The 12,412-nt window shown below is 54.1% G+C and overlaps 1 protein-coding gene across 1 annotated transcript; it reads right to left on the minus strand.

The window, feature by feature from the left end:
• Positions 1 to 2,109: 2,109 nt before the first annotated feature.
• Positions 2,110 to 10,250, minus strand: LOC132330826 (cystathionine gamma-lyase-like). The gene is made up of 12 exons (XM_059853537.1): positions 10,075 to 10,250; positions 9,594 to 9,675; positions 8,954 to 9,049; positions 7,951 to 8,066; positions 7,259 to 7,396; positions 6,250 to 6,307; positions 5,935 to 6,012; positions 5,161 to 5,313; positions 4,900 to 5,021; positions 4,100 to 4,152; positions 2,934 to 3,072; positions 2,110 to 2,681 (listed from the first exon to the last, which is right to left on the minus strand). The coding sequence occupies exons 1-12, from the start codon at positions 10,234 to 10,236 to the stop codon at positions 2,673 to 2,675; spliced, it is 1,206 nt and encodes a 401-aa protein (XP_059709520.1). The 5' UTR covers positions 10,237 to 10,250; the 3' UTR covers positions 2,110 to 2,672.
• Between the last annotated feature and the right edge of the window lie 2,162 nt (positions 10,251 to 12,412).

Raw genomic sequence — 12,412 nt, forward strand, 5'->3', positions numbered from 1 at the left:
CCTCCAACTCTGGGTATTCCATGATCCTGTCAGGCTGCCAGGGTGGGAGCCATGGCTCCAACTGCATTTCCCAACATCCTTTAGAAAGACAGGAGATAATCAATATTTTCCTACTGATTAGATGATAAAAGGGAGATGATAAAAGGGAGGAATAAAAATTGCATTTGTCAGTCAGCTACTGCACACAGCAGCAGATAAAATAATTACTGAGCACTCACGGGGCTCAGGCTCATTCCAGTGATTCATGGGGATGTTGGGAAGCTGTGCTGGGACTGAAGGGCATCTGGAGTTTGTGCCTTGGAGTCCACTCAATCCATAAACCTGTGGGATGGGAGCTGTGACTCCCAGCCCTGCTGGGCCCTGCAGCAGCAGCACCCCAGCTCCATGTCCATGGCCAGCGGCACAGAGAGGGGCAGTGCCCAAGCCCCCAGAGTGGCCCTGGATTGGGAATTGTGGGCTCAGCATTCCTGGATGCCCAGCTGCTCTCCTGGTGACACAGAGGAGCGCAGTGACAGAACTTTCCTGTAAATGAAAGCCAGAGTTTCTAAGAACTCTTCTGACTAATGTGGCTCGGTCTTGGCTGGAGGACACAAACCCTTCATCAAACACAGTGAGAAAAGCCAGAGAATGCTCAAATCCAGGGAATGTGAGGCTGGGAGGGAGCAGGCTGACCCCAGCACTCAGAATGCTGGGGCTGGCAGCCAGGCCCTGCCTCAGGCTTAGCTGGGCTGGATTTAAGGCTTAGTGCTGGTGCTTTGCTTCCCAAGGACAAAGGTATCCTCAGCCAACACGAGGAATTGGGGCCTCAGCATGGAAACGGAATTCCCTGGAGATGGAGTGAATCTGAATCCAATCTGCAACACCAAATCCAAGGAAAAACACATCCTCTGAGTTTCAGAAAGATGGAATATGGGAAATACAACCCAGAGCTGGGATCAGCCCAGAGCAGGGACACAGGGTGGCTCCAGGGAAGCCATGAAGCAGGAGATACTGAAACATCCCAGAGGATTCTCTCCTGCTCAGAGGAATGGAATCATGGAATATCCTGAGCTGGATCCCACAGGGATCATCCAGCCCAAGGCCTGGCCCTGCACAGACACCCCAATGCTGCCACCCTGTGCCTGAGCATTGTCCAAGCAGTCCCTGAGCTCTGGCAGGTCTGGGAACGTGGGAGAAACTCTGGATAATCAGTGGAGCAGGAGGGCACTGCACTCTCCCACAAGCTCCCTAAAAAGTGACCAGGTCCTGGCAGGTCCAGGCTCAGAGCCAGCCTCAGGCTGACATCCCACAGGTCAAGAAATTCATGGAGCAATTCACTGAGAGTTTCCCTGCTGGCAGAGGTGTCTGTCCTTCCCCCAGGTCAATGGGATAAGGAAATCCAGGGCAGAGGAGGCTGAGGAAGCACAGCAGCTTTTCATTCCAGGGGAGACATTCCTGTGACACAAAGCAGACCCTGCTGCTCCCCACAGACCAGGCAGCAGCTCCAGGGCACAGCAGGGGCTGGGCTGCCTGGAAAATCACCTGGATCTCAGGAACTTCCCATGGAGGGGGCTCCAGGAACTGACCTGGTGTAACAGGGAACCCACCCTCAGCAGGGACAAGGGGCAGTGGCTTCACATGGACACAGGGCAGGGACGGATGGGACCCTGGGCAGGAATTGTTCCTGGCAGGGTGGGCAGGCCCTGGCACAGGTGCCCAGAGCAGCTGGGGCTGCCCCTGGATCCCTGGCAGTGCCCAAGGCCAGGCTGGACACTGGGGCTGGGAGCACCTGGGACAGGGGGAGGTGTCCCTGCCATGGCAGGGGTGGCACTGGGTGGGCTTTGAGGTCCCTTCCAACCCAACCCAGTCTGGGAGGCTGTGGAATGAGGGGGGCTGGGTGGGAACACCTTCACTTTGGTTTTGTCAGGATTTCATTTCTCTGAACAATGAAGGCTATTCTGGGTGTGGGCAGTGCAGAATTGTCCTGCCTCAGCTCCAGCCCCTCATCAGCTCCATCCCCCCTCTCCCCTCAGCTCCATTCCCCTCCTGCCTTCCCACAGGAAAATTCCAACAGCTCCAGGGTCACTCCATTCCCTGATTTTGAACACAAGCAGCACGTGCACAGGGGAATATAAGCAAGGAAAGGAAAAGTCTGTTTTAATTAAAATTATTCCAATCATTCCCACAGCACATGGTTTTTTCTTAAAAGAGACAAAGACTCCACTTTAGAAAGTTATTATTTACCAGGTGTTGGATTTCACTCCATCTTCAATAAAACATCAAGAGAAGAAAAAGCTCTTAGGCAAATTTCTAACTTAATTAAAATAAATCTGAGGTCAATCAAGTTTTTGAGCTGAGCTGATGGGTGAGAAGAGAATGCCCTGAGAGCAGCAAGAGGAAGCAGCCCCTGAGCCCCAAACCCTGCAGGAGCAGGAGGAGCCCTGAGCTCTGCTGGGAGAACTGGGATCACATTCCCGGGGTGCCCACGGCTGCTCCCACAGCTCCTGGCTCCAGGGAGAGCCCAGGCTGTGCCCAGCACACCCTGCACAGGCAGGGAGAGCAGCCCAACAGCAGCAGGGAGAGTCCCAGGAACCCAGGCTGGAATTCCCAAAGGCAAAGCAAGAGTGGTTTGGTTTTCCGTGTCCTCGTCCACAGCCATGTCCAGTTCCAAGGTCCTGTTTGACCCTCAAGGTTTATGCAAACTGCAGGAAGGAAAGGGAGGGATCAGTGTGCTCTGCCCCTCTATCAAACACACATTTTTATTGCCTTTTCATAAATTAAAGTCACATTTCAGCCTTTGATTCTCCTGAATCCATGGGGAACTATGCCTGGGCAGGGCTGCAAACAGGGAAACTTTCCCTCCCCAGCCCAGGCTCCATCAGGGAGCAGCTGAGGGCTCAGCCCCTGGGAAAGGCTGGGTGGGGATGATTTTTGGAGGGGAGCTCCCCACTCACCGCAGCCTCCAGGGCCTGGTCCAGGTCTGCCAGCAAATCCTCCTCATCCTCCAGCCCCACCGAGAGGCGGATCAAGGTGTCTGTGATTCCCAGATGTTTCTTGATATCAGGATCCATCTTTCCATGGGTCATGGTGTACCTGCAAGGACAAAAACATCTTTATCCCAAGAATTTGGGACTTTTACTGGTAAAACCAGCCCGGCTGGTTCCCTGCCAGCACCCCTGAAATGCAGCAGGATCTGACACCTCCTCTGTGCCACCTGTGTGACCCCACAGATGCAGAGAGCCCCTGGCAGCAGTTCCTGGAAATGGTGGGAATGCTGACAAGCCAGGGAATTGCATCTCCAGCTCGTATTTCCAAGACACAAGTGATTAACAAGAAGCAGATACTTAAAAATCTGGACCTGACAAAGGAGAAAATCCTACTCCTCTTCCTTCCAGAGCTGCTCTTTTATCCTCAGAAGCTCTGGAAGTTCTGCACGTGGGGAATTTGCAACCTCCAGTACAAAATCTCCTGGTTTCATTTCTGGTTTCCCAGATCCCTTCTCAAACTGCCCCAAAGGACTCTGGAGGGTTTATTCTCTCCAGCTACAGAGGACACAGGCAAGAAGGGATTTCCCCAGGTGCTCAGTCCCTGGCACCAGCTCCTTTCAGCTGCTGGAGGGGTTCAGCATTTGCTGTGAAATCAGTAAGTGAAATGATTTAACATTTAAATCCAGTCATTAATTCCCCTGGACCTTTTCAAAAAGCAAGTTGGCTTTGAGTGAAATAATTCCATGAGATGCTGTTTTGAGCAGGTTAAAAGGCCCCAGGAGGCCCTGCCAGGGACCAGAGGCAGCTGGGTGCACACAGTGACCGTGCCCCTTGTGTGAGCAGGGAGCAGGGCACTCCTCCATCCAAGCTGCTCCTCATCCCAACACTCTTCAGCTTCTGGGATTGTCTTCATGGACACCAACTGTGCCTCAGCCCTCCAGGTGAAATTCCTCCATCTCTGCCCTCCCACAGGATTCCCTCCCTCTGGAATCTCCCCTGGCTTTGTGCTGCACAACAGTCCCTGAGTTTTGCTAAAGGCAAAACAACAAAACAGCTCCGGGGATGGGAAATTGTGGGAATTTTGTGGTGCTCTGCAGCTTTCTGAGGCTCTGGGGATGGGAGGATGAACTTACGGATGCTCTGCCAGGCTCTCGAAGCCACCCAGACTAAAGCCCAGGGTGAACACCTGTGGGAGAAAGGGAAGGAGGTTATGGATTCATGGACAGAGAGCTCACAGAATCAGGGAATGTCCTGAGTTGGAGGTGCCCACAGGGATCACTGATCCAGCCCCTGGCCCTGCACGGACACCCCAACAATCCCACCCTGAGCATCCCTGGCAGAGCTGCCCAAACCCTCCTGGAGCTCCGGCAGCCTCGGGGCTGGGACCTCTTCAAGGACATTGAGGAAAATGGAAAGTTTAGGGACTTCTTCTCCCCCAAGCTTTTCTATAATACCTTCCATATTATAAACCGTATTAGCTGAAATTAGGGAATAAAGTGCACATCTGGCAGGGAAGAGCTAAGACTGAAAACAGACCCCTCCTGCCCCTGGATCCCTTGGAGCATCCTTGGTTGGACCCAGCCAAGCATTCCCAGAGCCAGGGGCTCCTTCTCTGCCCCACGAGTCAGGGCCTCCCTCAGTGCCCTTCCCTGCTGAGGGCACTTTGCAGTATTCCAGCAGAGCTGCACCAGCCCCAGCTGCCCAGCCCTGCACAGAGCCCTTTGCCAGCAGCAGCTCCTGGGCTGAGCTGGACACGCCTCACCCTGGGAGCAAACAAACATTTCCAAGGAACTGAGGGGTCTCTTTGTTCCCTCTCATTAACTGCATGGGGGTGGGACACACCCAAAGGATTGGCAAGAAAAGCCACTCCACCCTCCCTGCAGCAGGGCAGATTCAGCTCTGTCTGAGGATGATTTTATTGACTTTGTTTTACCTTCAAGTTCTCAAGAAAGGCAATGGCATTTCCTTTTTTCCCATTGATATAGAAGCTGACCATCCCAGAAACCCCTGTGCACTGCTTCTTCATCACCTCATACTGGGGGTGGGAAGACAACCCTGGAATGGAGAGTTGGGAGAATTCCCAGTGAATTCCAGTGCAGAGCTGGGGCAGCTCAGACTCACCCAGACCCAGTCACAGGGCACCACAGCTCCCAAATCCCTGCCCTGGGATGCTCCCAAATCCCTGCCCACCCACCTGGGTAAATGACCTTCTCCACCCGGGGATGGGATTCCAGGAACTTGGCCACAGCCAGGCCGTTCTTGAAGTGCAGCTTCATCCGGATGTGCAGAGTCTTGAGCCCCCGGTTGCAGAGGAAGCAGTCAAAGGGGGAGGGGACAGCTCCCAGGGCTGTGGGAATGGGAACAGAATTCCAGAGAATTCCAGAGAATTCCATAGAATCCCACAGAATCCCACAGCAACACTGGCATTCTGCATTCAGCAAAGCCAAACACATCCTCACCTCCAGCATTTCTGAGGTTGGAACAAGTGGGAAGACACCCGATGCAATCTCTGTTCCTCATCTCCCACATTGGGCAGCCAATTAATGAGCCCAATTAACAGGCTCAGGCCTCAAGGATTACATTCATTGGGCACAGTGCACCCTCACTGCTGAGGGCAGAACCCTGCACAGGAATTTATTCCTGACAATGATGAGGCCAGAAAATTGCTGCAATCATCCGAGGTAAGAAAATTCTGCACTGGGCCCACCCTGATGGGTGAGGGAGTTTCAAACCCCCCAAGCTGCAGGTGGCACCTCAGGGGTTGCAGGATGGGCCCCAGTGCTCTCCTGAACTGTTTGGGAAGGGGACATCAACATCTCTCATTTTATGGGACTATTTTATTGAGCTTTCCCAGCTCTGGTAATTTACATTCCAGGCAGATTTCCCACTTGTGTGCATGCCCACCCTCCCCAGCAGGAGCTGTGAATGTGAACAGGATTCCTGTCAGGAATTCCCTGTCTGGACTTACGGGACTGCAGGTCTTTCAGCTTCTTATAGAGATCATCCCTGTTTACAGAGACCAGGCCCATGAGGACATCACTGTGCCCTACAAATGACAGGGGACAAGAATGGGATCAGCCACTCCAGGGTCCTGCCACAAGCCCCAGGTGTAAATAAAACCCCTGGGACACCTCCCACCATCCCAGGCTGCTCCAAGCCCCAGTGTCATCCTGGCCTTGGGCACTGCCAGGGATCCAGGGGCCTCCCCACCCTACCAGCCAGGAATTCCTTCCCAATCTCCCTCCATCCCTGCCCTAAGGATGTGCTGAACTCTCCCACTCACCATTCATGTATTTGGTTGCAGAAGACATACAAATATCAGCTCCCAGGGACAAGGGACGCTGAAAGGAAAGGAAAAGAGGATCAAAATTCAAGTTTGGCTGCACTCAGGTTCATTCCCAGCCATTCCAAAGGGCTCTGAGCTCACACAGGATAAACAAGGGGAGGAACAAACACAAAAACCTGAGCAGAAGAATTGCTTTGCTTTCCAGCTGTTGCAGATCCTGCCCTGGAGGAGCTGAGAACATGAGCAAAGGAGGTTCCTTTGGCAGCTCTCTCCCCTCAGCTCCCAGCTCTCTGCCCAGGAGCCTCCTGAGGTGAGACAAACCAGGACGTAGATGGGCAAGAGGTGCTGAGCAGTGCCAGGTTTTTAATCAATCACTAATTAAGGCACTTTGCACATGGTATCAACACATTCTGAAGAGTGGGGGGCATCACTGTTGAAATGGAACAAAGCAGGCAGATTCTAGTCCATAGTGAGAGCAACAATGCTTGGGAGTTCATTATTCTGAAGCATTTGTAAAACTTAAATCTCTTCACTTCATGTCTTCCCGTTATCAGAACAGGAAAGTTCTGGCAGTTGTTATGAAGAAAGTTATAAACATCTGAGTCGTATGGTCAACAAAATAGAAAAGAAAAAGGTAAAGTGGATGTCTCCAAGAAAAACTGGACAAAGCTTGTTACTTTGTCTTCCACTACCTACTGGTTTTTACCTTTGTGGTTCAGAACAGCATCTGCAGAAGAATTGATGTAAAAAGGCCAAAGTGAGGGAACCCTTTCTAACTGTTGTGATTTCCATCAGGAAGAACAGAATTCCAACATTCCTGGAGGACAGACACCCCCTGCCCCCTTCACTGGTGCACCAGCAGCAGCACCTGGGCTGGGGCTGGACCAGAGCAAGTAATTTTACAATGCAGAGACCAAAACTGCAGTTCCTTGGGGGTGCTTCCCTTCCCAAAAGGGATCTCCAGCCCCACTGGGACAGGTGACAGTCCTGTCCTTTTCCCACACACCTGGAAATATGGAGACATGAAGCTGTTGTCCACTGCCACCAGCACATCCTTGACACCACAGTTGTGTGCCACGTCTGCACAGGCTTTGATGTCAATCACTGTCAGCACGGGGTTCGTGGGGCTCTCGAGCCAAACCAGCTGCACAAACCCAAAAAACCTCCAGGTCAGAGAGTTCCCAGTGCTGGGCTGAGTCCCAGGGGCTCTGGGTGCTCAGTGCTGGCAGCTCCCCGAGGGTTTGTGCAGTGGGGACAGGCAGTGGCCCTGCCAGAGCCAGGGGAGGCTCCAGCTGCTTCCTCCAAGCTCAGGGAGCTTTCCCTCCACCTGGGCTTGTGCCATCCCAGCGCATCCCAGCTGGAGAGGGCCCCACCCAGGCAGGACAGAGCCTTTCCCAAAGCCTTTCCCAGCACAGCTCCCTTCCCCTGGGGCAGGGGATCACCCAGCAGGGCCACGGAGCCCCCCAGGCTCCAAGCTCAGTGTTCCCTCTGCTCTTCCTCACCTTTGCCCTGCTCCCTCCTCTCTCTCCAGGGCTCTCTGCCCTTCTTAGGATGCTTTCCATGAGGCAGCACAGGGGGAAAAGGGTGGATCCAGCTGTGGCCCAAGCTGCCCCCTCAGCTCAACACACCCCCAAACCCAACAGGAGCAAGGATAAAACCATTTAACGTCCCCTTAAAATCCATTTCCCTCTCCCCTACCTTGGTCTTGGGATGTTCTTCAATTGCATTTTCCAGCTGGTTTAGGTCTCTGCAGTCAACATAAACCACTTCTAAATTGAACTCCTCTTTTATTTTGTCGAATAATTCTCTCGTTCCTAAAAACAACCCCAAAAGATCACAAAATGAAACAACCTCCTTAACTTTCATTGCCTGCTCTCCAGCCTCCTGCACCACGCAGGGACAGTCAGGAGGGCACAGCTTGGTGCTGCACACCATCAATGGCACATTTCTATTTTCTTTATTTACAAAGTTTAAAGATGGTTGCAGTTTAAATGATCATGAAATAGTAATAATTTGAATATGGGATCAGAGTTATTTGAGAAGTACTTGAAATCAGTGTGGGGTTTATGATCAGGAAATTAAACACAGAAGAAGAACCAAGGGCAAGACTCCAGCTACTGGTTCCCATCACTCCATTAAAAATGATTCCTTCCTGTCTTTGAAGCCTTTCCCTGGGAAGATTAAAAGAATCCAGCAGCAACAGGTGATCAATGGATGTGCAGCACTCACTGCCAGGAAACACTACCTGGATTAAAAATTCATTGACTGGGGCCTTTTGCCAAGGTGATCCCCAGGGACTCAGTTTTCCATCTGAGCAGGAAGGGATGGAACATGGAGGTGGATTCTGTGAGCTGGGGAACATCTGAGTGATGTTTGGGAGGTTCTCTTGTGAGAAACCCTTTCTTTATAACAAACTAATGCAGAGGAGGAGCAATGAAATTCAGCCCTGCAGAAACCAGCCCAGGCTGAGGATTTAAGGAGCAGGGGAAAGTTCCCAGGAACTGGAGTGAGCTCACCCTGCTCAGAGAAGGACTCTGGCAGAGCTGGGTGTGCTCTGCCACGGGGGAGTTCTGAGGAGGAGGGGATTGATCAAAACAGGCTTCAAAGAACAGTGAGGTCCTACATGGGAAACTCAGAGTTCCTGAGAGCCACAGACAGGTTTGGTCCCCTGCACAAAGAAGCCACTGGGTGCTGTACCCACCTTCATACACCTCATCCATGGAGATAATTGTGTCCCCTGTCTTCAGCAGGTGACAGATGTTCAGAATTGCTGCCATGCCAGAGGAATAAGCCAAGCCTGAGGAGAAAGGATCATCAGTGTTTGATGTGACACAAGTCAGACTTGCCTTGGCCCTCCTCCCTTTGCCTCTGAAAAGAACCTGTTCTGTCACTGCCTCACTGGGAACATAGAGCCAGTGAAAGCAGGAGATGGATGTGCCCAGCATAGAACCAGGACAGACACTGGGACACACTGGGACAGACTGGGAATGAACTGGGACAGGCTGGGAACAGACTGGGACCAGGGGCTGCCTGCCCCCACTGCCTCCAGGGCTCCTGCACAAGGATGGATCCAGCTCAGCCCAGGCATCAACCCCAGTGAGGAAGCAGGAGACAAACCCAGGCATGGAGCTGGACTTTGCTGAACCAGAAGTGCTGGGCTCTTCCCCACCTTGGAGCTGCTCCTGCCCACGGCCAACAGCCAGAGCCGTGGTCACAGAATCATGGAATGGTTTGGGATGGAGGGACCCCAAAGCCCACCCAGTGCCACCCCTGCCATGGGCAGGGACACTTCCCCCTGTCCCAGGCTTCTTCTAGCCCCGTCCAACCCAGGAGGTGCTCACTGTATTCGGCTCCATCAAGGGCGGACACAACTTTCTCTAGGACATGCCTGTTCGGATTCCCGAACCGGGTGTATTCATACTCCTGGGGTGGGAAGAGGAAACAAACATCAGAGAGAGCACAGGGAAAGCTTGGCATAAACCGCCCCGGATCGCCGCCCGCTGCGGGTACACCGAGCCCCAGGCGGGCTCAGGCTGGAAGGGAGCACAGCGGCTCCTCCGCTCCCATCGCCGCTCAGCAAGGCCGTCCCGGAGCACAGGGCACGGCACCGCGGGCAGGCGGCTCCGCAATGGCCCCGTGAGGAGACTCCGCCGCCTCCCCGGGCGAGAGCCCCGCTCCCGGCCCAGCGAGATGCTCGCGTTTGCCCGGGAGCTGCCACGGGGGGAAACATCCGCGCCGGGAGCTCCCTGCCCTGCCCAGGACCTGCCGCCTCCCGTTCCCCCGGCCGGCACACGCCGGGACCGGAGTGGTGGCCGCACTCACCTCGTCCTTCCCGGGCACTCGCTGCTTGAATATGGTGGAGAGCGTGATGGGCGGCACGACGGCCCAAGAGCTCCACTGCTCGGGCTCCTGCCCGTAGTGGATGGCATGGGTGGCGAAGTGCTTGAAGGGCGGCAGAAAGCCCAGAGCGTTATTACCTGTCATGGTCGCAGCTCTGTGGGACCGGCCCTCAGCTCGGCTGCATTTAGCGGCCCCGCGGGCTCGGCAGGGCGCGGCTTTCGCGCCTCCTCATTGGCTGCGGCGTCGGCGAGGCGGGGGCATCGCGCCCTCCCATTGGCTGCCGGCGGGGCGGGGCCCGCCCTGCCCAGGCAGTGCCCACCCGCTGGGGGGCGCCGAGCGCTGCGCGCTGAGGGGCCGCTCCGGGGAGCCTTCCCGGGATCCAGGGGCGCCTTTCCCGGGAGGAACCGGGAACAATCCGGCAGCACGGGAATGATCCACGGGGGAGCAGTGTGCTGACTGCCCGGCAGCGCTGCCTGCAGTACCTCAGCACTGGGAATAACCCCAGCTCACTGGCTGGGGGGACCTGCTGGAGCAGCGCTGGGGGAAGGACCTGGGGGTGCTGAGGGACAACGAGCTGTCCCTGGCCAGCGGTGCCCAGTGGGATCCTGAGGGACACAGAGCTGTCCCTGGCCAGCGGTGCCCACTTGGATCCTGAGGGACACAGAGCTGTCCCTGGCCAGCGGTGCCCAGTGGGATCCTGAGGGACACAGAGCTGTCCCTGGCCAGCGGTGCCCAGTGGGATCCTGAGGGACACAGAGCTGTCCCTGGCCAGCGGTGCCCACTTGGATCCTGAGGGACACAGAGCTGTCCCTGGCCAGCGGTGCCCAGTGGGATCCTGAGGGACACAGAGCTGTCCCTGGCCAGCGGTGCCCAGTGGGATCCTGAGGGACACAGAGCTGTCCCTGGTCAGCGGTGCCCAGTGGGATCCTGAGGGACACAGAGCTGTCCCTGGCCAGCGGTGCCCAGTGGGATCCTGGGGTGCTTTGGGAAGAGCATTCCCAGCAGGTCAGGGGGGATCCTGCCCTGTGCCCAGCCCTGGAGGCACCTCTGGGTGCTGTGTCCAGCTCTGTCCCTCAGCACAGCAGGAACAGGAGCTCCTGGAGCTGAGCAAGGGCCTGGAGCATCTTGGTGCCCAGGAAAGGCTGAGGGAGCTGGGGCTGCTCAGCCTGGAGAGGAGCCCGGCTGAGAGGGACCTCAGCTCTGGCTGTCCCTGGCTGTCCCTGTGTGCAGGGAGGAGCAGAACATTGCCCAGGCTCTGCTCTGGGACCCAGTGATATCTCAGAGGATTTGGACTCCATGGTCTGGGAGGATTTTTCCAGCCCCAGGGATTCTGAGAGGAGCAGGAATACCTGTGGCACCAAGATGGGTCCTCAGTGTTCATCCAAACACGTGGAGATTGGAAACAGTGCAATATTTCACACTTTTATTATATTAAAAATATTTATTTTATATATTTATTATATGTAAAAGAATAAAAACAATAAATCCATGTGGATTTTACCAGACAGTTTTATGGATAAATACACTACTAAAATGTCACCTCTGTACAGTGCCATATTTTATAGGTTATAGCAAACCCTTGTTACCTGAGTGAGGGTCTGGGTGTGCCATGTGCTCAAGGGTGTGGATCTCATGGAATGAGAAACACAGCACCAGCTTTGCACAGAGCTCTTTGCTTCTTCAGTGCAGGATGTAGAAATTGAATGCGTGTGCATAGTACAGGAAATTGCCTTTTTGTGGTTTGGGTTTGTCTGATTTGTTCACGACACTGGAATTTGTGACATTGCAACACAGTTAAATGTGTTTTCTGCTAGTTGGGAATGAGATATTCAGAGATCTATGTGGGAACAAACACAGACAGGGATAAAAATACGCCGTTGATGGGGGAACATGGAACTGGAGAGACATCCAGGCTGGCAAGGGCCTGGCAGGGAAGGACAGTGGGGAATGGCCTTCCACTGACAGGGAGCAGCAAACACCAGAATTTGCAATGAGCTCTTCTGGTATTTAAGACATCACTGGCCACTGAATGCAATCCTGGAGCAGGAGTTCCTGCTGAGAATACCCAGTGTAGGTTTTATCAATATTTCAGTGGTACAGGGCATTGCAGAGCAAAGGAAAGCTCATTGCTGCCCATCCTCCACGGATTTGCCACAAATCCAGAACTTGGCACTTTGGAATTTAGGTGATTAGGAATTGAGGTAATTCTGGAATTAAGTTGTTGGAAATTTGAGAGAAATAGAAAATATCGAGAGAAAGCGAGGCCTTGAGAGCATCTCCCCTGGAGAGTCTGTGGGAGGGAAAGAGAAGTGTGTTAGGG

Source organism: Haemorhous mexicanus, chromosome 9 (assembly GCF_027477595.1).
Source record: "Haemorhous mexicanus isolate bHaeMex1 chromosome 9, bHaeMex1.pri, whole genome shotgun sequence".
NCBI lineage: Eukaryota > Metazoa > Chordata > Aves > Passeriformes > Fringillidae > Haemorhous > Haemorhous mexicanus.